This window comes from Rosa rugosa, chromosome 7, assembly GCF_958449725.1.
Source record: "Rosa rugosa chromosome 7, drRosRugo1.1, whole genome shotgun sequence".
In the NCBI taxonomy this organism is placed as follows: domain Eukaryota; kingdom Viridiplantae; phylum Streptophyta; class Magnoliopsida; order Rosales; family Rosaceae; genus Rosa; species Rosa rugosa.
Window position 1 is genome coordinate 20915171 of NC_084826.1, and position 22941 is coordinate 20938111.

Genomic DNA, 22941 nt, shown 5'->3' on the forward strand with positions numbered 1-22941 from the left:
ACATTGTAAGTTACATGGTCAGTTACATGGTCAGCTACATTATCAGTGACTTGGTCAGTTACTTGAGTTTTACAGTAACTTGCCTAGTGACTTGGCCAATGACATTCAGTTTTCTTTTTACTTGGCCAGTGACTTAAGCAGTTACATAATGGGCAGTAGTGAATTTAACAATGACACTTTCAATTATATGCGGCCTTCATATTTACATAGTCAGTGACTTGCCCTATGAATTCAGAAGATGCATTAATCTTGAATAAAAAGATCCATACAAGTCATAGTCTGAACTAAACAACAAATTTCTGAAATTCTGAACTAAACAAACAAATTTCTAAAATTCTTAATTTGCTGAGTTCCAGCTCTGCTTATGTTCTGCAAATTTTTTGAATATTTGAGCTTTGAACTTCATCATCTGAGCTTTGGTGACTTTGTTTGGTATCTTCTCCTCTTTTGCCATTCTGTCCATGTAATACATTACAAAAGGTCCGCAATCTAATCTGTTGTCAATTAAAAATTTCAAGTTAATGATTTTGACCAACTTAGTAACAGTAAAGTTATCATTTTAAATTTTTGAATATAGACTTACGATCCTTCGTCTTGTTGGGGGTAGATTCTGGCATGGTTCAAAGGAATCCTTCCACCGTCATAATTTTCCTTTATCCACCTTATTGTTCTTATCTCGTCATCGCTCAAAATACTTTCAACCATCTTTAATTTTGTGTGAGTGCTTTGACTCTTGTCAAATTTCATTCGGCAGCCTTGCTGCAGCATATCGTCTGCTTGATCTTTCACTGCTCTCATCCACAGCTCGACCATTTCAACCTGTATTTTTTAACAGATTAGTAAGTGATAGTTACATGGTCAGTTACATGGTCAGTAAGAAGTTTCTTACCAATTTTTTTATACTTTTAAAGCACTCCCCTGTTCCTGCTCTTCTTGGTTTCATTGAATCAAAATGCAGCCATTGCGGTATGTCCTTGTCAAAGACCAAGAGCGTGTGGTGAAATTCTTCATTATGGGTAATTGGGAAGAAAAGCATGCTGCATTTTCCCATGTTTTGGAACAGCGGCTCACACAAGTATTGATGGAGGTTTCTCACAGTTAAATGTATTGTCGAATACTATTTAAAAAAAGAAAGAAAGAAATACATAGAACGAGTTATAAATAAACAAAGAATGAGAGATAAGGATTCAATGTTTATAGAAAGTGCTCGTCATACTTACCCAACACATGGTATGCATAAAAGCAGATCTTCCCAAACTTTGTGAACTTTCGTTTTGCAGTTCATCCTTCAACATTTCCCCATAGCAATCAATCCAGTTGTTTGCTATTGATTGATTGCTTATGAACATTTTGACATCTGCCCTTGTGATTTCGCTTCCAGCCTCTTTTCCCTCCCAGAATAATACGCTGCATAACATAGAACGTTGTTAGTCCTGTGACTTAGCCAGTTACTTTTCACTTGCCAATGATCTGGACAGTGACTTGGCCAGCTACATGGCAATTGCCATGATCTGGACAGTGACTTGACCAGTGACTAGGCCAGCTACATGGCATTTGAAAATGATCTGGACAGTGACTAGGCCAGCTACATGGCAATTGCCATGATCTGGACAGTGACTTGGCCAGTGACTAGGACAGCTACATGGCAAGTTAAGTCACTATCTTGTGAGCTGTAACATGAAACATTACCTTTGTTCTGCCTTGTTCCAGTACTTCTCTAATTTGCTTTTAGTTGGGCTGTCAAGTAGTTTGTACAGTTGTCGGTTTTGCCAATCTATCACTTCAATTTTGTTTTTTTCTGTTTGTTCCTCGTCATCCACATTAATCGTCAAATCATGTATCACTTCCTCCTGTGGCTGCTGTTCAGCTGTTTGTCCTTTTTTCTTTTCTAGTGCTGTGAATCTTGTCATTTTCGCCCTCTGCCTTTGCTCTTTCACCTCGTCCCACCAGAAAATATGATGTGTTTTTTGTACTCTCTCCTTTCTCTTCGTCCTAACCACATAACAATAGAGGCCAATAGATTCTGAGTCCTGCCCTGATATCTCCTCTAAAATTGGCTTGATGAACTCAGCTCTTGTCATCTGTTGTGTAGGAGAAATGTAATTGACTGGTTCGACGTCAAAAACAGGCTGAACCTCTGGTGATATAATGATCTGATACTTGTTTGGCTCTGCTTGCATATCTTCCAAACTGACTTTTCTTGGAGGAGGAGTTTGAAACACGCCCGGAGGTGGAAACACAAACAATGCATTAACCCAAGCAGTATTTGGTGTGCAAGCATCTTCCGTCATTCTCAATTTAACCTCAGGAGAGGTTGGTGAATGAACTTGTGCAGCTACTTGGGCAAGGCATTGAAGTGGTGACTGATGTCCTTGGTCGGTAGAGTGAGGTTCCGCAGATGTCATCTGAGATGCGCTTGCTGTGGAGTAGGCAGGTTGTGATTGAGTTCCCTGAATTCCACCTTGAGATTTTGTGTTTTTGGAGTGCTTGGTGTCAGTTGGCTTGTCCTGAGGGGCCTTTGATTTTGGTGGAGGGAAACTAGGTGGTGGGGGAGGAGGAGTTGACTTGTTGTCATCACCTGGCCGTGCTATTGGCGACTCATACTTCTCTGTTAGTGCCATCACTATGCCCTCCAATTCCTTCACTCTTTTAATCAGTGAGGCTTTCTCAATTTTCAGCACCTCATTTTCCAATAACACATCCTCATTCTCTTCGTTTATTCTGCCAATTTCCTTTTCTTTCTCCTCAACTTCTTTTTTAAAAGCACTTAGCTCTTCTTCCTTTCCCTCCAGCTTTCTCTGTAATTCGTTCTTCTCTTCATTGGTCTTCCCTATATCTCTCTCCATCTTCTCATTGTTAATGTTTCCACTGGTTCTATTTTCAACATTATCTTCTTGCCCATCATTCTTTTTTTCTTTACTTTCTGTGTCTGTATTAGACTCAGAATCTTCTTCCTCTGCATCTTCTTTAACTTTATCAAAGATTTTCTGAAACAAAATTACAAAAGTTGTCAGTGACATAAGCAGTGACAGAAATAAAACAACAACACAATCATAGACATGGAAAGATACATGCACTGTGACATGAAAATATAACAATAACATCAGCAGTGACATAGTCAATGACTTGCTCAGTGACTTGACCAGTTGGAACCCTACGACATTAACAGGACCAGTGACAAGACCAGTGACCTAGTTTATCTACATCAAATTAACATACCTTCAACTTCCCCATGGTGTTGAAATCCCCTTTTTTTTCTATCAGGGTCTTTAATTGCCACTTTCTTATTCCGTGTTTTTCGGTTTCTCTTCCAGAGATTGGCGGCACTACTCCCGTCTTGTGGCAAAACCAATACTGTTTGGAAAATAAAAAATAAAAATAGAAAACTAGTTAGTTATTTTTCAAACAGCTGCTTAGCCATATGAATATCACAAACATAACCAATGACATATGCAAATACATAAACAGTGACATTGTCAGTGACATAAACTTGACAGTAACATTAACAGTGACCTGGCCAGTTACCTGTCCAGTGACCTGACCAATGACATGACACTGATCTAGTTTTTGTACTTACAACAGCATACGTAGTTACTTATGGGACAGCAAAATGATGCATAAACAAATTTTTAACAAGGTACGGGAATTTACCATCATCAATATCACGCAACCTGCCATGTTTTGGGATTCTTTTGCCTTTCGTTTAATTGATTTTTTAAGGAAGTCGCCAACTTCCTTTGCCCAGCTATATTTTCCCAGACTTTCCACCTCTTCACAGACTCTTATATAGTCCCAAGATATTGTTCCTCCAGAGTTTGGGAACAGGAGTTTGATGAAAAGGTTCAAGAGTACTAATACGGCAACATTTCTGTCCCGTTTCGTTTTTTCATCCCCTGTTTCTGGAGTTTCTGCCAATTCCTTCTTCAAAGCTTCCTCTGCAGCCGCCTTGTTGATCCTCTGCTTTTTGTCAAAGTATTTAGTCACGAACTCAAATCTGTATGCCCCTTCTTTGGTCTTTGGTACTGATAACCCGGATCCCGGCACTCCTAAAATCATAGATATATCACTTGTTGACATTCTGAATTTCCTGTTCCCAAACACAAAAAGGTCTGTGTCGCTGTTGTATGCTTGTAGCAGAAGTGTGATTAAATCATCCGATTTCTTTGCATCCTTTTCTTTAATTGAACCTCCATGGAATGCATCTATCAGCGTTGCAAAGGGTGTTTTCTGCAGCAGCTCTAAAGTCCCTTCAGTCAAGTTATTTTTGTTTTCTGCAATTGTTTTCAGAAAAGCAAGCATTGTGCAGCGATACTGCACATAACCCTCTTTTACATATCTTTTTCTTTTCCCTGGGACTTTTTCCTCTTCATCATCCTTTGTATCTTCTTCCTCATCAGTTTCTTCCTTCTTCTTTGTACTCTCTTTTTTTGTCTTGCTTTTATCCATTTTCTTCTTCTTCTTGGCACGAACTTCTTCTTCATCTTCATTTTCTTCCCTGTTTCTTCTTTTCTCCTTTTTAATCTTATTCTTCTTCTTACTGCGGACTTGTTCTTCATTAGATTCTTCTTCATCTTCAGTTCCTTCCAGTTTTCTTCTTTTGTGCTTTCCAGTTTTCTTCTTTTTTTCCTTCTTCGTCTTCTTACCCCGGACTTGTTCTTCATCAGATTCTTCTTCATCTCCAGTTGTTCCTTCCTCAACTTCACTTGATTCTTCTTCATCTTCAGTTTTCTTCTTTCGCTTTTTTCTCTCTTCCATTTTCTTCCATTTTATCTCTTTCAACTTTTCCCCAATTGTTTCTTCTGGACTTTGTTCTTTAGATTGTTCTTCTCCGGATTCCTCACTTTGTTTTCTTTTTAGTTGGTCCATTCCTCGAACTTTTTAAAAAAAATCCTGTAAACAGTTATGAAAATTAGAATTCAATAGTTATTTTAATAGTTACATAACCAGTGACATATTTATGCACATGTTTATGATAGTGACATAAACAGTTACATGCCCAGTTACATGACCAGTTACATGATCATAGCCAGTGACCAGTGCAGCGACATGGGCAGTGACAAAGACATTGAACAATGACAAAAGGCTGAAATTTTCTCGCATCATCCCACATGTAATTCAAACAAAACTAACATGGAAATTCATTTTCTCATCAAATTCCACATGTAATTCAAACAAAACTAACATGGAAATTCATTTTCTCATCAAATTCCACATGTAATTCAAACAGAAATCATCATTTTCTCATTAGATTCCGCATGTAATTTAAACAAGTCTCACCATTTTCTCATCAGATTCCACATGTAAGTCAAACAAATGTCGCATGCAAATTCATTCTCTGATGAGACTCCACATGTAATTGAAATATCTTTTCTAATTCAAACAAAACGCAAGCTATTCAAATCGAAATTATATGAAAGGAGGAGGAAGTTACCGGCGGTTGTCTGACGAGCACAGATTTTCAAATGTTTTCGGTAAATTTGAAGAACCGTAAAACTTGGGGCTTAGTCGGTGAATCACTCTTGCTTACCCACCGTTCACGGTGGAGGAAATCAGTCGTTGTCCTCTGTTTTAGCCGGAGAGAAATTTTTTGAGCAGTTTCTCTGAGTTTAGGGCAAAAATCGTATAAAGTTTCTCTGAGTTTTGAAATTGTGAAAAGATATTATGAACCAAGAGAAATAGTCGCCCTCGGATTAGATAACTGCCACTGGCAGTTTACTTGTAGTTGAATGGTTAGATAGGTAATTTCAAACATAGAAAGTGACATAAGCAGTGACTTCACAGTGACTTCAATTTTTACATTTACTTGTTCTATTTATTGGCATGCTGCATTAGTTTTTAAAGTTACTTGTCCAGTGACTTGGCCAGTTACTTTATAGGGTTCATAAGGACATAATTTTTTTTACAGTTACTTGCTTTATGTTTTGGCTCATGACATTACCTTTTACAGATTTTTAATTGAAACTTAAACTTTGTTTGTTGTCGTGCAGCGGAACGCTGCAGTTGCGGTGCAGCGGCACGCTGCATTTAAAAATAAAAAGATTACCAAACATGTCTTGTCTTTTGCTAGTGAGTGACTTTGTCAGTTACTTTGCCAGTGACTTGGCCAGTTACTTTATAGGGTTCATAAGGACATGAATTTTTTTTACAGTTACTTTGCCAGTGACTTGGCCAGTTACTTTATAGGGTTCATAAGGACATGAATTTTTTTTACAGTTACTTGCTTTATGTTTTGGCCCATGACATTACCTTTTACAGATTTTTAATTGAAACTTAAACTTTGTTTGTTGTCGTGCAGCGGAACGCTGCAGCGGCACGCTGCATTTAAAAATAAAAAGATTACCAAACATGTCTTGTCTTTTGCTAGTGAGTGACTTTGTCAGTTACTTTGCCAGTGACTTGGCCAGTTACTTTATAGGGTTCATAAGGACATGAATTTTTTTACAGTTACTTTGCCAGTGACTTGGCCAGTTACTTTATAGGGTTCATAAGGACATGAATTTTTTTTACAGTTACTTGACCAGTGACTTGGTCTATGACATTCAGGTTGCCATATCCAGTGACATTCAGTTTCAGAAGATCATATCAAACAAACTTTTACATATTGAAGCAATATCAAACAAACTTTTCAGAAGATCATATCAAACAAACTTTTATATACTGAAGCAATATCTGCAAGAAAATATTAAAAAATGGAAATTCCGATTGAACAAATGAATGGATATATATGATGAATCAATTCGAAAAAACTATATAACCTATCCTATTGCCTAAACAAATTTCTACACTTCATTATGTTTTGAGTTCCAGCTGTGCCTACTTTCTGCAAATGACTTTACAACATGAGCTCTAAAATTCAAAATATCATCCTTTGCGAGCTTCTTTGGAACTTTCCCTTTTTTCGAAATTATCTCCATTGTGTACATTACAAAAAGTCCGCAATCCAATCTGTTCATCATATAAAAATTGAAGTAAATGAATTTGAACTTTATAATGATTATATTGACATTTTTAAAGAGCTGTGTACTTACGAATCTTTTCCTTGCTGAGGGTTGTCTTTGAGTTCTGTCACTGCCATTTTTTGTTTATAGTTATCCTTGATCCACTTTATGCTTTCTCTCTCGGTTTCAGTCAATGGAACTTCTATCATTTTCAGTTCTTCTTCTGAACTGTTCTTTTCATCAAATTTCATTCTGCATCCCTGTTCCAGCATGTCATCTGCTTGTTGTTTTACTGCTGTCATCCAAAGTTCGACCATGTCAACCTGCATTTCCAACATCGCAACATAATCAATAATATGCTTTCTGCTTAAATTAAATATATGAAATTAGTATGACGAAAGTGTTCCATACCATTTTTTGGACATTTTGAAAGGATTTTCCAGTTGATGGTTTTTTCGGTCTTTTTGAATCACAGTGGTACCATTCATTTAATTCCTTGTCAAAAATGAGCAGTGTATGATGAAATCCTGATTCATGTGAGATTGGGAAGAATATATAGTTGGATCTTGCCAGATTCTGGAACAGTGGTTCGCAGAGGTACAGATGTACATAATACACCGTCAAATTTTCTGCAGAATTCTGTTTGTAAGAAAAAAAGAAGACAAGTTATTATCAATTAAGAATTATTTGCTTTGATTGTAGATTGATAATCGTTCCACTACTTACCCAGCATAAGGGATTCATAAAAGTTGGGACATCCAAGTCTTGTGATTCTTTCTCCAACAGCTGATCAGTCAAGAGAATTCCATAACATTCGATGCAATTGCTTGCTATCGGTTCGTCCATGATCATGTCTTTTAAATCCTGTCTTAAAACCTGTGCTCCATACTGTCTTCCATCCCAGAAGTATACTCTGCAAAGAATGAATAGTGTAAGTAACATAGATTGTGATGTTGGTTATTTAAAAATCACATGGCCAATGACTTGCCCAGTGACTTCACTTGCCCAACTCGTTGGCCAGTGACTTCCGCAGTTACATGGACAGTGACTTGGTCAGCTACATGGACAGTGACTTGGCCATTGACTTCACATGGCCAGTGACTTCGCCATATACATGAAAGATGGCCTGGCCAGTTACTTTGATAGTTACATAAACAGTTACTTGGCCAGTGACAATAAGTTTAAAATAGAATTTTGACTTAATTAAAGTATTACCCTGATGGTGCATTTTGCCAGTATTTCTGGACTCTCCTCTTGGTGTCCTGGTCCATAAAATTGTATACTTTGCTCTCCTCCCAGTCTACGACCTCAGGAGGTAGCTGCTTCTCTTCTTGCTCTTTATTGATTTGTGCATTTTCTGCAGCGTCCATCTGTCTTATTGCTTCCCGAACATCCTCTGGTACATCGTCCAACTTCTGTTGTGCTACCATCTGTTCTAGCCTTTTACGTTCAGCATCTGGCAGTGAGGCCTTCATCTCCTTTTCTTTTTCTTCTTTTTCTTTCTTTTCAGCCTCTTTCAATCTCTCTTCAATCTCCTTTGCTTTCTTCTGTCGTTTTGCTTTCACATCCCCCCACCAGTAAATGTTGTCCTTTTTCTGTGTTCTTCTCCTATTCTTTAATCTCACAACGTAAGAGTAGAGACCCATTGATGATACCGTTTCACCAGAATGTTGCTGTGTAAGGTGCATTGTTAACTGGCCCTTTTTGCTCTGCTCTGGTGTCTTCTTCTCTTTCTCTATGCTCAACGTACGAAGTTGAGATGCTTCTTCAACTATAGGACTTTTCACTATCTGAAACATGTCAGCTTGTTGTTCCATTTCCGCCACTGTGAGCATGTGGACTGTGGGGCTCTGGAACTGTGAGTCCTTGTGTGATGGAGGTGTCGATTGAGTTTCTTCTGCCACTGTGCAGTGAGGTGGAGATTGAGCTGCTGCTGCTGCAGATTCTTCGACTGTGCAGATCCCTTGGGTCTGACTTTCCTCAACAGTCGATTGATCTTTCTTTTCTGTGTTTTCTTCTGCTGAGTTAGGTGGTGGGGAGCTGTGCTGCTGAGCTGCTGTTGATGTGTGAGTCTTTGGGCTCAACATTTTCTCCAATTCCTTCAATTTTATCTCTAACTCCTTCACCGATGATGCAAGGCAGAAATTCTCGGTCACAAGTGTAGCATTTCGTTCCTCCAGATTCACCATGTCCTCCGTGATTTTCCTTAGTTCCTGTTCCTTTTCGTTCAGTTTTTTCTTCAAATTATCTTTCTCCACAGTCATATATCTTATCTCCTCCTCCTTTTTCTGAAGCTCTTTCTCCCACTTGTTTTTTTCTGAAGTTGTTTCCTGTTCAGCCACCTCAACTTGTAGGTTATCTTCTTCGTTTTCACAATTCTGATCATCAGCTCCTTTTTCCTCTCCTTCCGGAACTGTCTTTGCTTCATCTGATCTATTCTCCTCTTCCTCGGATTCTGATTCCTCTCTATCCTCCTTCAGGTTTTCAAAGATTTTCTGAAAGAAACATATTCAATATGTCAGTGACATGCTATGTGACATGAGCAATGACATGTTTACAACAGTTATGAAGGCCAGTGACATGAAGTGTGACTTGGCCATTGAACATGCAGTGTGACAGTGACTTAATCAGTGACTTTTAACCAAGATAGTTACTTGGCCAGTGACGTGCCTAGTGACAACTACTTTGACAGAGAAGAAAATACCTCTAGTTTTTTCAAGCTGTTAAAACTTGTCCAATTCTGTATCAGCTTCTGGATGTCCCATTTTCTCATCCCATGATCTTCGTTCTCCCTTCCAGATATTGGCTTGATTTTTCCAGTCTTTTGACAGAACCAATACTGCTTGCACAAAAAACAAAAAAAAATTAGTCATAGTGACTTGACGAATGACATGCAGTTTGTCTTGATCAGTGACTTGACCAGTTACATTTCAGTCTGACAGTAACTTACCAGTATTATCAGAACGCAGCCTCCCGTATTACCATATGGGCTGGTTGACTCCTTTTTCTTTTTCAAAGTCTTTATAGACTTTTTTAAGAAGCTTCCAACTTCCCTTGCCCAGTCATAAGATCCGATCTTATCCAAATTTTCGCAGGCTTTGACGTAGTCCCATGAAATTGTTCCTCCTGCGTTTGGGAACAGAAACTTGATGGACAAGTCCAGCAAGATTAATCTTGCCACATTTTTGTCCTTCTTCTCAATCCCTTCCTCTGTTGTTGGATTGTCCTTGAGCGCATCTTGCAGAGCTTTCTCCACGGCTCTCTTGTTAATTCTCGCTGTGTTTGAAAAAAACTGCTGGACAAAGTCAGACTGATATGCACCCTCAGAAGTCTTTGGGACCAACTGACCTTTTTCTGGCATTCCTAGGATCTTTGAAATATCTCTTGTTGAGATCCTGAATTTCTTCTTTCCAAAGAAGAAGAGGTCATTTTCATGGTCGTAGGCCTGCAGGAGGAGTGTAATGAAATCATCAGATTTCTTGGCTGACTTCTCCTCTATGTAGCCACCATGGAATGCATCGACAATATTTCCAAATGGTGACTGCCTGAGCAAATCTAATGTTCTTGCACTGAGATTCTTCTTGTTATCTTTAATTGTGTTCAAGAAACTTATTAATGTGCACCTGTACTGCACATGTCCTGGTTTCACATTTCTCTTCCTCTTTGGTGCTGCTTCAGTTTTTTGAAACAGCACCAAAGAGGAACCCTTCTTTGGTGATTGTTCTACTTCTTCTTCTTCTTCTGTTTCTTCCTGTCTTTTTTTTTTTGATTTCAAGCTCTTCTTGGGAATTTTCTTCAGTGATGGTTCTTCTTCTTCTTCTGTTTCTTCCTGTCTTTTTGTTTTTGATTTCAAGCTCTTCTTGGGGATCTTCTTCGGTGTTGGTTCTTCTTTTTCTTCTTCTTCTTCTTCTTCTTCTGTTTCTTCCTGTCTCCTTTTTTTTGATTTCTTCAAGCTCTTCTCCGAATTCTTCTTTCTGTGTATCGTTCGATCGTGTTCTTCATCTTCTGATTCCACCTCTTGGTAGTCTTCGTCATCATCGCTTGGTTCCCTTTCTTTTCTTTTTGTTCTTGCCATTTCTGATGTTTAAATTCTGTTGAAAAAATAAGAAGGTTAGCATTGAGTTTGCAGTTACATAATCAGTTACGTAGTCAGTTACTTGGCCAGATACATATATTGTAAGTTACATGATCAGTTACATGGTCAGTTACAGCTCATGTCAATGACAACGTCAGTTACATGATCAGTTACTTGGCCAGTTACATATGTTGTAAGTTACAACGTCAGTTACATGATCAGTTACATGTTCAGTTACATACATTGTAAGTTACATGGCCAGTTACATGGCCAGTTACATGATCAGTTACATTATCAGTTACATGTTCAGTTATATACATTGTAAGTTACATGGCCAGTTACATGGCCAGTTACATGATCAGTTACATGATCACTGACAGGATAACACACACGTTGCCAATGAGTTGGCCTTTTCCAATGACTTATCTGGCCTTTTGAGTTGTCTAGCGACCTGGCCAGTGACCTCACTGGCCAGTTTCATTATCTGAGCCTATAAAATATGTATTTACACTAGCAGAATTTCCATTCAAGTAAAGCCTAAAGCCTAAACAGCATGACACATAGTCATTATCTCCATATAAATGGTTATGTTACTGTCCATGTCTCTGTATCAAATCACACCAAAATGGAAACAGAGCCCCTCCAAAATCAAATGATACCCAGTCAGTAACCTATGTCACTGGCTATGTTACAGCATCAAACTAAAATTTGAAGACAGTCATTGATCATCTCCACTCAAAAAAGCTTTAAATCTTCACTCAAACCAAAACTTGGAATCGAATTGTTTTGTTTCAGAATCAAATGCAGAAATAATTATATCATATTCGACTTATAATTCCAAAACTAAATACTATATCAATGACTCGAAATTAAGTAAGAGAAGTTTCTGAGAATCGAGACTGAAAGATTACCCGGTCGAGGTAGACGATTCGAGTTCTGCAATTCTTCGAATCCCTAAAATTTGGGGCTTTTCTGTGAAGTAGTTTTGCGTCGGCGCTGCTTCACCGTTGAGCAAAACAGTCGTCGGAGAATGTATGTGTCTCAGAATGTGGCCGCCGGAGATGAAGATGAGACGGAGTAGGTTTGAGCGGTTTTGGAACTTTGAAATTCGGAATTATAATTTGGAGAAGATAAACAGTTGGGAAATTTGCAGTTAACTGGTAATGAAACTGACGGTGGCAGGTTTTGTAATTAAGTTGAACTCTAGTGGTAGGTTGTGAACAGGTGACCTTAATTATCATGGGGACATTTGTGGTGTTTAAATTATAATAAGGCACTTCAAAATGACCTTTTTTATCATTTTCCCATAAAATAAAATAATTAGTTTTTTTTTTTTTTTTCTGTTTTTTCATTTTTTTTTTTTTTTTTTTATGTTTCTTCGTTTTTTTTTTTTTTTTATATTTTATTTTGTCTTCAACCTATACACCACAAGTTATAATAGGTTTATAAAAATAAAAAAATACTCTAGGTGGTTAAAAGCCGCTCGCTGGTCTACGATATTTGTTATATATCTCCGATAAAGTGAAGAATTTTAGGATATATCCCCAATAAAGTGAAGAAATATCTGTAAAAAATAATTTTACACTTTATCTGTAAATAAATATCTGTAAAAAATGATTTTACACACTCGCTGGTCTACGATATTTGTGATATATCTCTGATAAAGTGAAGAATTTTAGGATATATCCCCAATAAAGTGAAGAAATATCTATAAAAAATAATTTTACACTTTATCTGTAAATAAATATCTGTAAAAAATGATTTTAAACATATATTTATTCACTTTATTGGGGATATACAGATATTTACAGATAAAGTGTAAGATCATTTTTTACAGATATTTCTTCACTTTATTGGAGATATATCACAAATATCGTAGACCAAAAATGATTTTACACAGATATTTCTTCACTTTATTGGGGATATACAGATATTTATTTACAGATAAAGTGTAAAATTATTTTTTACAGATATTTCTTCACTTTATTGGGGATATATCCTAAAATTCTTCACTTTATCGGAGATATATAACAAATATTGTAGACCAGCGAGCGGCTTTTAACCACCTAGAGTATTTTTTTATTTTTATAAACCTATTATAACTTGTGGTGTATAAGTTGAAGACAAAATAAAAAATAAAAAAAAAAAACGAATTATTTTATTTTATTTTATTATTTTTTTTATTTTTTTGTCTTGAAATTATCATTTTACCCCTCAAAAGTCAGAGTCAAAGTCCAATTTAGACGGGATAGTAGAAATTGGACACGACTGATTGAAATTGGAAAGTTCAGGGGATAAAAAAGTGAAATTGAGAGTTTGGGGGGTGAAATGATGACACCCCCAAACCTCAGGGGGGTAAACTGAAATTAATCCTAATTTTTTTGTAATTTCACCAACACTATAAACGCAGCAAAGTAGGTGGTTTTATAGTCTTATAAATAGTACGTACAACATAACAAGTTGATCAGAGGATCGAATTACAAAGATATGATTGAGCGACTACTCAACCAATACAAATTTATTGATTAGCAAACAAGCTAGTGCATACTTCTTCCACTCTAATACTTATGCAGCGGCAGGATCATCATCTAGTTCTCGGTTTCGGGTCCATGCCCTCCCCCTCCCTTTCCTCCCTTGCCTCCCTTTCCTCCCATGCCTTCTCCTTTTCCTCCATTGCCTCCTTTGTTGTATCCCCATCTGCCATCTTCATTCAAAAATCCTCCTTTTCCTCCATTGCGTCCTCCGTTGTATCCCGATCGGCCATCTTCACTGGAAAATATATTTTAAAGGTCAAAACGGAAAATAAAAGATGATGTACATGAGTTATATATATCGTAATTCACAATAACTCGCTCTATATATATGACGCATGCCTCGATTAATTCACAAATTCATTATTACCGGAATAATTTGTAGGTAATTAAGAAAGTGGTCCGGATTGAAATTTACCAGTAGTTGCAGTGGTTGTCTCAGTTAGGTCACGATGAGCTGAGACCTCAGCAGTGATGAGGAGAACAGCAAAGACAACAAGAAGAATATTCTTTGAGTACGCCATATCTCAGTTGATTGCGAGTATATATCTGTGAAGGAGATCGATATGCAAGAGTTGATTGATTTTGGAGTGAACTTAATGTAGCTTAGCCGTCTCTATTTATAGACACATTTGAGATTAGTGAGTGGGAGAAGTGTGAGCAATCGAGAAAGGGAGAGAGAATTACTGAGACTTGGCCAACTTTTTTACAATTTGACAAAGATGGCATAAACTAGTTTATGAAAGAATGCTTTATTAGGTTTTGCTGATAAGGTTGAAAGGAGTACGTCTCTATTAAGTAAGAATTGAAGTCCACAGATCGAGTCAATAATACCATCAGCATATATATATCTATTAGAAGACAAGGTTAAAATAAGAAAAATAAAAACCTAGTCGATCAGGAACAGTTTGTAACAGAAGTGAGAAACAATCTATAATTGCATGCATGTAGCCATTAAGGATCTATGAATACAGATAAGTAAAGTGTTGGTCATTTTGCAGTGGGTTCTTTCACCATGTATAAAGAAAGCAGAAAGCAAAGACGTGTGGCCGCAAATTTCAATTTAAGATGTCCAGTGGGTTTCGATGATGAGGTTGATATCGATAGTGTTAAGGGTAAAAGTGTATTTTGCCAAGTCAAGTTAGACATACTGCTCTATAGTATAAATAGAGTTAGACAGCTAGTACTCTGGTTCTGTAATGTTCTCTCTTTTCTTGATTGAATACAGCCCTCTTCTTCGTTTTCTTTCGTTCTCCTCAAGATAATATACATAGCTTTCATGGTATCAAGAACCAGGTTGCGACCTAGGGTTTGTTCTTCGAGCTCCATCGTGCTCCTTTAGCTTTGCTTCGTCTTCAATTTCACTCTCTCTGTGTTCGACCTTTGGATTTGCTACAGAGATAAGCTCTCTCTCTCTTTGAATACTCTTACTTCATGTTCTGGGAGATTACTGAGAAATTTCCAGAAATTGATTAGCTTCGAAGCTTTGTTATCGTATAAATTTTGTTCGACTTTGATTTGGTACAAGATACAGTACGTAGTTGTTTCATAAGAAATTCTGAGCATTTGATACATTGAAACCCTAGAATTTGGGGATTTTAGTTCAGAGGTTCTCTTTGTTATGATTTGAGGTTTCATCTAGAATTTGGTTGTTGATTGATGAAAATTGGTGAAAGGAAGAAGTGTTTTGTGATGTATCGTCAAGAAAACTGATGAAGTGTTGATGTCATTGGTCATGTCAAGAAAGAATAATTCAAGTTTGGGTGCCTTTGCTGGTAGTTATGGTAGATAGAGATATTGAATGTGCAAAAGATTGTTACTGAAAGCTGCTGATCATTGAAGATGATATTAAAGTCTCTTGGGTTGCAGCAGACTGGTATTCACTTTGGTCTGGGTACTGATTCTTTAAAGAATGCCTATCAATAGTGTTATATACACTTTGCAATATTATGTTGTTCCAAGGATTGTTGGGATACAGAATTCTGCATTGATATTCCTTTGACATCATTGTTTACTCCAGTCTACAATCTACAATTTAGCTTGATCAGAAATATTTGGGAATGAGACAGAAAGTTGAAAAAAAAAAAAGAATTGAACTGTGAAGATTTGTGAGTCTCTTTCAGGTTCGTTTACAATTCTTTGTTGCTTTGCATCATGGATAACAGTACAATGTTACAAAATTGTCTACTGTCCAATTTCTACAATCTCATTACAGTTCAGCTAAATGACTCTAACTATGTAACATGGAAATTTCTGGTAGAGACACTGTTAAAAGGTTGTGGCTTGATGAGATATGTTGATGGATCATTCCCTTGTCCTTCAGAACACGTGATTATGGAAGAAAATGGGGTTGCATCTGATATAGAAAAGGAGTACATGAATTGGGTGCAAACTGATTATGCCATTATGTCGATACTTACTTCTACTCTATCCAGTGATGCTCTTTGCTTCATTATTGGAAGTAGGTCTTCTAAGGAAATTTGGTGTCGACTTAAGGAGAAATATGTTGATGATTCTCGGTATAAGATAATGAATCTCAAAAACTCCTTATACAACATCCAAAAAGGCTCAGACTCTATTGACAAGTACTTACTTCGAGTCAAGTCAATATGTGATCAACTTGCTACGATGGGAGTTTATATGGCTGATGAAGACATAATAGTCTCGGTTCTTCATGGTTTGCCCTCAGAGTTTGCTACCATAAAAGCTGTAATAAGAATCAAAACACTAAGCTCCTCTGTTTCAATGAAAGAATTAAGATCTCTTTTGTTGATTGCTGAAGATGAGATTGCACAAACTGTGAAGTCTATTTCTTCTGCTCCTGCTTTTGGAGGACCTCAGCCACCGGGTACTACCTTTGATCAGAAGCCTATATTACTGAATGTTGAGTCTGATGTTGTCCAAGAATCAAAACCACTTGCTCATGCTCATGTGACTGCACTTGCTGCTAATCATGAGAAGATATCACACAAGAACTAAGGCAGGGCATTGCTATCAATATTCTTCTGGTACACATCTTACTACTCCTACTTTTAATGATAATTGTCATGATTACAAGCGCTTCAATCAAAGAAGAAGATTTAAAGTTCATTATCAGCAATCTGGGATATATTACAGCAGAAATCAAAATGGTCTTGGGTTCTTTGGTGGATATGAAAACTCTGGAGGATACCATAATTTCAATAGAACTAATCATGCTGGGACTTCTAACTATACTAATACACATGGTTTGGTGAAGAATGTTGGAAATTCATATGGTGTTGGGCAAATAGTTTTTCATCAACATAACAACACCTATAACCGAGACTCTTGTAATCAAGATGGAGACACTGGAAATCCTCATAATACATCCTTCAAACCTGAATCTTGTCAAATATGTTACGATTCTGATCATATTGCTCTAACATGTTCCCAAAGACCATCTCCCAGGCAGGTTCTTGCTACTGGTTCTTCTTTACAATGTCAAATTTGCTTTAAGACTGGCCACAGTGCAGCAGAGTGTTTGCATAGACATCATTATGATTTACAACCACCGACTCATGAAGTGCCTCAAGCTATGATCGCTTCCTTCTCTTCTCAATCAAGGGCAGCATCTATTCCTACTAATCCTACTCTAATGTCCAACCATCCTTCAGCTTCCATTGGGAAATCAAACGACAATATTTGTCTTTCCGCAACTCCAGTTTCCTCTGATCTTTCAGAATGGCAGCATCAATTGCTCAAGGAAATTGAAGCTTTACCAACACAAGGCAATAAGCAGGTCATGTTTACTCCTTCAAATAAAACTACACTGCATTGTAGGCAGTCCTCTCATCCTATGAAACTATGTCAATCACTGCCGCTTATTCCTCCCGGTTGAAGCAAGCATTCCTAATTGCTCTCTTCGAACTACTTCATATGCTGCAATCTGATGCTAGGTTCCCTCCCATCAGATTGAGGGGGGATGTTAAGGGTAAAAGTGTATTTTGCCAAGTCAAGTTAGACATACTGCTCTATAGTATAAATAGAGTTAGACAGCTAGTACTCTGGTTCTGTAATGTTCTCTCTTTTCTTGATTGAATACAGCCCTCTTCTTCGTTTTCTTTCGTTCTCCTCAAGATAATATACATAGCTTTCAATGAGAACATATCCGAATCAACACCATGAGCAGTCCAGCACTATCAAAACCAAGAAAGCGTCCTCTAGTAGTCTAGTCCCTTTTTTATTTTATTATTTTAGTTATGACTAAAAAAAATAATTAAAATGCCGAATGTAAACTGCTGGTACTAGAATCCAGAAGATGAAGCCGTATCAGCGAAGGGAAGAACCATTTATACTCAGCAAAGGTAACATAGACTAGCAGTGGTAAAGGAATGCTGAGTATAAATTAAAGAATGTCAAAGAACCATTATACCAAAGGTAAAAACTAGCAAACACCAAAGATAAATACTCAGCATTCCTAAGATAATTTCCAACAATAGAATCATTGTCACCATCTTGAGATTTGTGAAACAAACCATTAGAATCTGCTATATGGACATGCAAGAAACCAGCAGACCAATTAAAACTAGCTAGCTGACTCGCCCCAACATAAAATACACCTACTTGCCAAGTCAAGCAAGTGTGGTAGTCACAGTGCACTTATATATACTGAGACTTATGTCACGAATTTTATTTTGCATTGCTGAGGAAGCTTTAAGTTAGGGTCTTTCTGCTTTTCTCTGCTAAGAAAGTCAAGCCTATTTCACCTGCTCGCATGTTCTTCGATAAGGAAATTCAGATGCTGATAGATTTGCTAATCTGGGGCTGGTTTCTTCCTCTCTGACTTGGCATGTCACTCCTCCACCTGAGGTTTGTCCTTACTTGCTTATGGATGCTTTGAGTTTTCCTTCTTATAGACAATCTTAATATGTGGGTTATTAATGTTGGGCACCTCGGTATGATTGAGAGTTGGATTGTGGGTGTTCAGTGTCCTGTGCTGCTGTGGTTAGTTGGCAATTGTAACTTTAAGATGAGGGACCAACGTCAAGCCTGCACTTGTTTACAATTATCTAGGTTGTTGCTGCATGTTTTTTTTTTGAAAGGGCTGCATGTTTTTACGAATGTGCAGATTAACGACCCTCATTTTGATCTTGCTATTAACATGAGGAGCATTCTTTGGGCTACTCCTTCTCTTTTTCAGTTTGGTTTCTCTTTAGGTTCTCTTTGTTTTAAGAGACTTTCTAGAAATTACTTTTGTTGGGGAAGGTTTTTGGTTTGGTCCCCCTTCCACATTTTGTATTCGATCTTTTCTTTTTTATTTTAGTAATAAAGTCAAATAACGGGCGGTGGGTTCCCAGTTGTGATGGACCCCCTTCTTTCGGAATTGCGGGTGGGCAGTTGACTCCCCAAATCGCGATCGGCTGTCACAGATGAGCTAATTAATATCGCATAATCCTCTATTTATTTAAAAAAAAAAAACTGAGACTTATTATAGAGTCCAGTAATGAACAATCCACCTAACAATAAGAGCAACACACCTAAACTATTGAGAATCGAGAATTCGATTAAAATATTTTACCATCTTGAGATTTATGAAACAAACCATTAGTATCTGCTATACGGGCGTGCATGCAAGAAAGGAGCAGACCAATCAAAACTAGACTTGTCCAACCATAAAATGCATTACCCGCCAAGTCAAGTAATTGTGGCATTCACAGTGCATTTATTCTAAGACTTATTATAGAGTCTAGTAATGAACAATCCACCTAACAATAAGAGCAGCACACCCGAAATCAGAGCTGGCCCTGAGGGCTGCAACCTAAGGCCACCAGTCTCTGGCGGGCCTCTGATAGTTTTTATATTTTATATATATTTGTAGTTCAACGAGTGTTTATATATGATCTTTGCCAACTCTTTAAGGAGACGCTACTCTAGCGCAGCGGTAAGTGCGAAGTGCTACTCTAGTGCAGCGGTAAGTGCGAAGTGTGGCTTACAAGCCACCCACGTTTGAGGCAAAACAGTTTCATTTTATGTTCTGTCTTTTTCTTTTTTCTGGTTTCTTTTGGTATTAAACACTTTTTTTCCTCTTTTTTTTTTTCCAAAATAGTTTCATTTTGCTCTCTCTCTCTGATTTCTTTTGGTATTAGACACCTTTTTTTTTTTTTTCATTTCTACTAATCTTCTTTCTAATTTAAGAATAAATATAGATTTTTTTTTTCATTGCTACTAGTGTATTTGGGTTCAATTTATTATAGGGAATTCGTATGAATGTTCGCCTCATGCCTCCAAAATATCAAAATCGGCCTGCTCAAAATATTGAGAATCGAAAATTCGATTAAAATATTTTACCATTTTGTGAACTCATACAATCCTACCCCTTATTTAGTTAAAGAAATAAGGGAAGTACTCATACAATCCTAAACCCTCATATAGTCCTACCCCTTATGTAGTTAAGGCAATGATATATGCCGATAAAACCTTTTATGGACAAAAACTTTTATGGACATAATAAACATTTCGTGCATTACTGTATTATTAGTAAATTTGCTCTTGAAAATTGGTGTTTTCATTAAAAACAAATAAATGTATGTTGTCTAATTTATTACATCTACAATTGTCTTTAGGTTGCAAGCTCTCGTATATGTCAGGTAAACTTTCTCTTTTAATTGCTTTTATTAAACCTCTTAACTTTAAATTGTTATTAGGGTTTGTAATGTGTGTGTAGATGATGTAGAACGGAAGATAATAAGGATCGAAGAGCAGCTTGATCATAAAAAAGGAAAAATCGGTTTGCTGTAAATTTGGCGTTCTGTGTCAGAATGCTAATTATTATACCTTTTCGAGAAGGAAACGGTGCCAGGAACGACATGTTGCTTTGCCACTACATATAAGCTTTTTCTAGCTTTCGAAATCGTTTCGGGCCTCAAATTTGCAATTTAGTATTTTTTTCAGCATTTTAGGTTTTCTAGTTTGATTTGGATTTGTTTTATTTTAACCTGTGAGCTTTTAGGATTCGTTGTCAGTCCCTAGGGTTTCTTTTCTCCTATATAAGTAACCTTAAATAGCTGCATAACTTATCTATCTTTCAATCTTTTATCAATTAAAATTAAGAGTTTTCTCTTATTTTTTGGTAAACTCCAGGCAAAGTAAGTGGTTTTAATTATAGTCTTATAGATAGTACGTACAACATAACCAGTTCCCAGGATCGAATTACAAAGATATGATTGAGCCACTACTCAACCAATACAGATTTATTGATTAGCAAACAAGCTAGTATATACTTCTTCCACCCTAATATTTTTGCAGCAGCAGGATCATCGTCGATCTAGTTCCCGGTTTCGGGTCCATGCCCTCCCCCTCCCTTTCCTCCCTTTCCTCCCTTGCCTCCTTTTCCTCCCATACCTCCCTTTCCTCCCTTGCCTCCTCCTTTTCCTCCATTGCCTCCTCTGTTGTATCCCCCTCTGCCATCTTCATTGGAAAATCTTCCTTTTCCTCCATTGCCTCCTCTGTTGTATCCCCCTCCTCGGCCATCTTCATTGGAAAATATATTTTAAAGATCAAAACGGAAAATAAAAGATGATGTACATAAATTATATATACCGTAATTCAATAACTCGCTCTATTTATGCATGCATGCCTCAATTAATTCACAAATTCATTATTACCGGAATAATGTGTAGGTAATTAAGAAAGTGGTCCAGATCGAAATTTACCAGTAGTTGGAGTAGTTGTCTCAGTTAGGTCACGATGAGCTGAGACCTCAGCAGTGATGAGGAGAACAGCAAAGATAAAAAGAAGAATAGTCTTTGAGTACGCCATTTCTCGGTTGATTGCGAGTATATATCTGTGAAGGAAATATGCAAGAGGTGATTTATTTTGTAGTGAACTTAATGTAGCTTGGCGCTCCCTTTTTATAGACATAATCTGTAAGACAGAGTGGGAAGATCGAAGAGTGAGTGAGAAAAAAGACACAGATCGAGGTCAATTAGTGAGGCCTACGTTTTAATTAATTTCTTTTGTCGTTCTGGAATAGAAAGTATATGCACGTAACTTATTTATCAATCATGCTTTTAATTCTTTTGTTTTGATGATAATTATAAGGTGGATAGATAGGAGGATCGAGATTATAGCTTTGTACAATTCATTCATGTAAGAATTGGAGTCCACGTACAGAAGATTTCCCATGGGAGATCGAGGACCACAAAATAATTGACACTCCAGTCTTAAATCACCCAATGCAGATAAGATTTCAAGGGATGCATGTGGCAAATTGGCTGAATTTCATAAGAACAGACTAGTGATTATCAAAGTCCTTTTCATTGCCGACCATCCATTAAACTGTAACTGTACTACTTGATTGATGTATATACTTCTCAAGTAAATTAGAGAGTAGGTAAAAAGAGTTTGAAATATTGGTAGGCTTTTCAAACTACTTGACTGATATTTTACTGTGTTATGTTGATAAACATCTCACATGTCCACCGTTTTGATGATTTGTTGAAGAAAATTAACATGATTTTTAATTAAAAAATAGATGATTCGGAATAAAATATTAAACTATTATCAATAATTTATTTGCTTAATACAATTCAATAACTTAATTTTCTCCGATCCAATATACAGAGGTCCGTGATAAAATCAAAATCTTGGTACAATTAGAAGTAAGTCACTCACGAGTATCTAGCATATCTTTTCACATGCATGCAACCTTATTATGTGTCTGAATGTATATTCAAATAACATTATATCTCTTATCAAGTGACCTACATATCAAAAAGTTGGTAATTTCATATACTAGACATGGACGTGGACGTGGACACAGTCATGGCTGTGGTGATCGTTAAATACGCTGCACTTGTTAATTTTTGTGAATAACAAATAAAATGAACATACCTTATTAGAAGCCTTCGAAATCCTGATACTCACAACTTTGTCAATACCATGTGTATTAAATCTAGAGATGTGAAGCAATTATAATAGAAAGTGAAATTTGGGTTCAAGGTTTTTGCTTGAACAAAAATGACATTGTTACCTGAACGCAATGGACTGCTGGGTTCAAATAGAAATACATTTTTAAATTTTATTGGTTTTTTTTTTATTATCTTAATTTACCATGAATTTTAAAATCATTTCCTACATGGACACAATTGTCTTTTTATGCCAAATTAATTTGTTGGGTGTATTTTATTTGCTGCGGACATTTAAAAAAATCAATTTAAAATAAGCCACTAACTTATAATTTATAGTTTTTTAGTATCACATTCATATCATGGATTTCATTCTCTGACAATATCTGTTGGTTTTTGAAAAGCAAAAACTAAAGAAATTACCAGTATGTTGGATATATGTGTAAGATCCATCGATTATCGATGCTCCGCATAACACAAAATTCCTAAATTAACTTTTAGCATCACTCTAAGTCAAAGGCGGTTGTTGA

General features: G+C 36.8%; 3 protein-coding genes across 3 annotated transcripts; all 3 read right to left on the minus strand.

Annotated features, from left to right (window-relative positions):
• Window positions 1-579: 579 nt before the first annotated feature.
• LOC133723026 (uncharacterized) lies at window positions 580-1421 on the minus strand. Its single transcript, XM_062149862.1, has 3 exons — window positions 1221-1421; window positions 890-1117; window positions 580-819 (listed from the first exon to the last, which is right to left on the minus strand). Exons 1-3 carry the CDS (start codon window positions 1416-1418, stop codon window positions 580-582), a joined length of 666 nt encoding a protein of 221 aa, XP_062005846.1. The 5' UTR covers window positions 1419-1421.
• A 12021-nt stretch (window positions 1422-13442) lies between these two features.
• Window positions 13443-14231, minus strand: LOC133721846 (glycine-rich cell wall structural protein 1.8-like). Its single transcript, XM_062148588.1, has 2 exons — window positions 13963-14231; window positions 13443-13777 (listed from the first exon to the last, which is right to left on the minus strand). The coding sequence occupies exons 1-2, from the start codon at window positions 14066-14068 to the stop codon at window positions 13602-13604; spliced, it is 282 nt and encodes a 93-aa protein (XP_062004572.1). The 5' UTR covers window positions 14069-14231; the 3' UTR covers window positions 13443-13601.
• Window positions 14232-20655: 6424 nt separating this feature from the next.
• LOC133721845 (uncharacterized) lies at window positions 20656-21400 on the minus strand. The gene is made up of 2 exons (XM_062148587.1): window positions 21218-21400; window positions 20656-21035 (listed from the first exon to the last, which is right to left on the minus strand). The coding sequence occupies exons 1-2, from the start codon at window positions 21321-21323 to the stop codon at window positions 20830-20832; spliced, it is 312 nt and encodes a 103-aa protein (XP_062004571.1). The 5' UTR covers window positions 21324-21400; the 3' UTR covers window positions 20656-20829.
• Between the last annotated feature and the right edge of the window lie 1541 nt (window positions 21401-22941).

What these genes read in the sequence shown, in the direction of transcription:
- LOC133723026 (XM_062149862.1), bottom strand. Translation starts at nt 1,418, where the DNA reads ATGTTATGCAGCGTATTATTCTGGGAGGGAAAAGAGGCTGGAAGCGAA. An exon ending in TTATGCATACCATGTGTTGG is followed by an intron (nt 1,118 to 1,220) that starts GTAAGTATGACG and finishes TTTTTTAAATAG; the next exon opens with TATTCGACAATACATTTAAC. An exon ending in TTAAAAGTATAAAAAAATTG is followed by an intron (nt 820 to 889) that starts GTAAGAAACTTC and finishes TAAAAAATACAG; the next exon opens with GTTGAAATGGTCGAGCTGTG.
- LOC133721846 (XM_062148588.1), bottom strand. Translation starts at nt 14,068, where the DNA reads ATGGCGTACTCAAAGAATATTCTTCTTGTTGTCTTTGCTGTTCTCCTC. An exon ending in GACAACCACTGCAACTACTG is followed by an intron (nt 13,778 to 13,962) that starts GTAAATTTCAAT and finishes TTTCCAGTGAAG; the next exon opens with ATGGCCGATCGGGATACAAC.
- LOC133721845 (XM_062148587.1), bottom strand. Translation starts at nt 21,323, where the DNA reads ATGGCGTACTCAAAGACTATTCTTCTTTTTATCTTTGCTGTTCTCCTC. An exon ending in GACAACTACTCCAACTACTG is followed by an intron (nt 21,036 to 21,217) that starts GTAAATTTCGAT and finishes TTTCCAATGAAG; the next exon opens with ATGGCCGAGGAGGGGGATAC.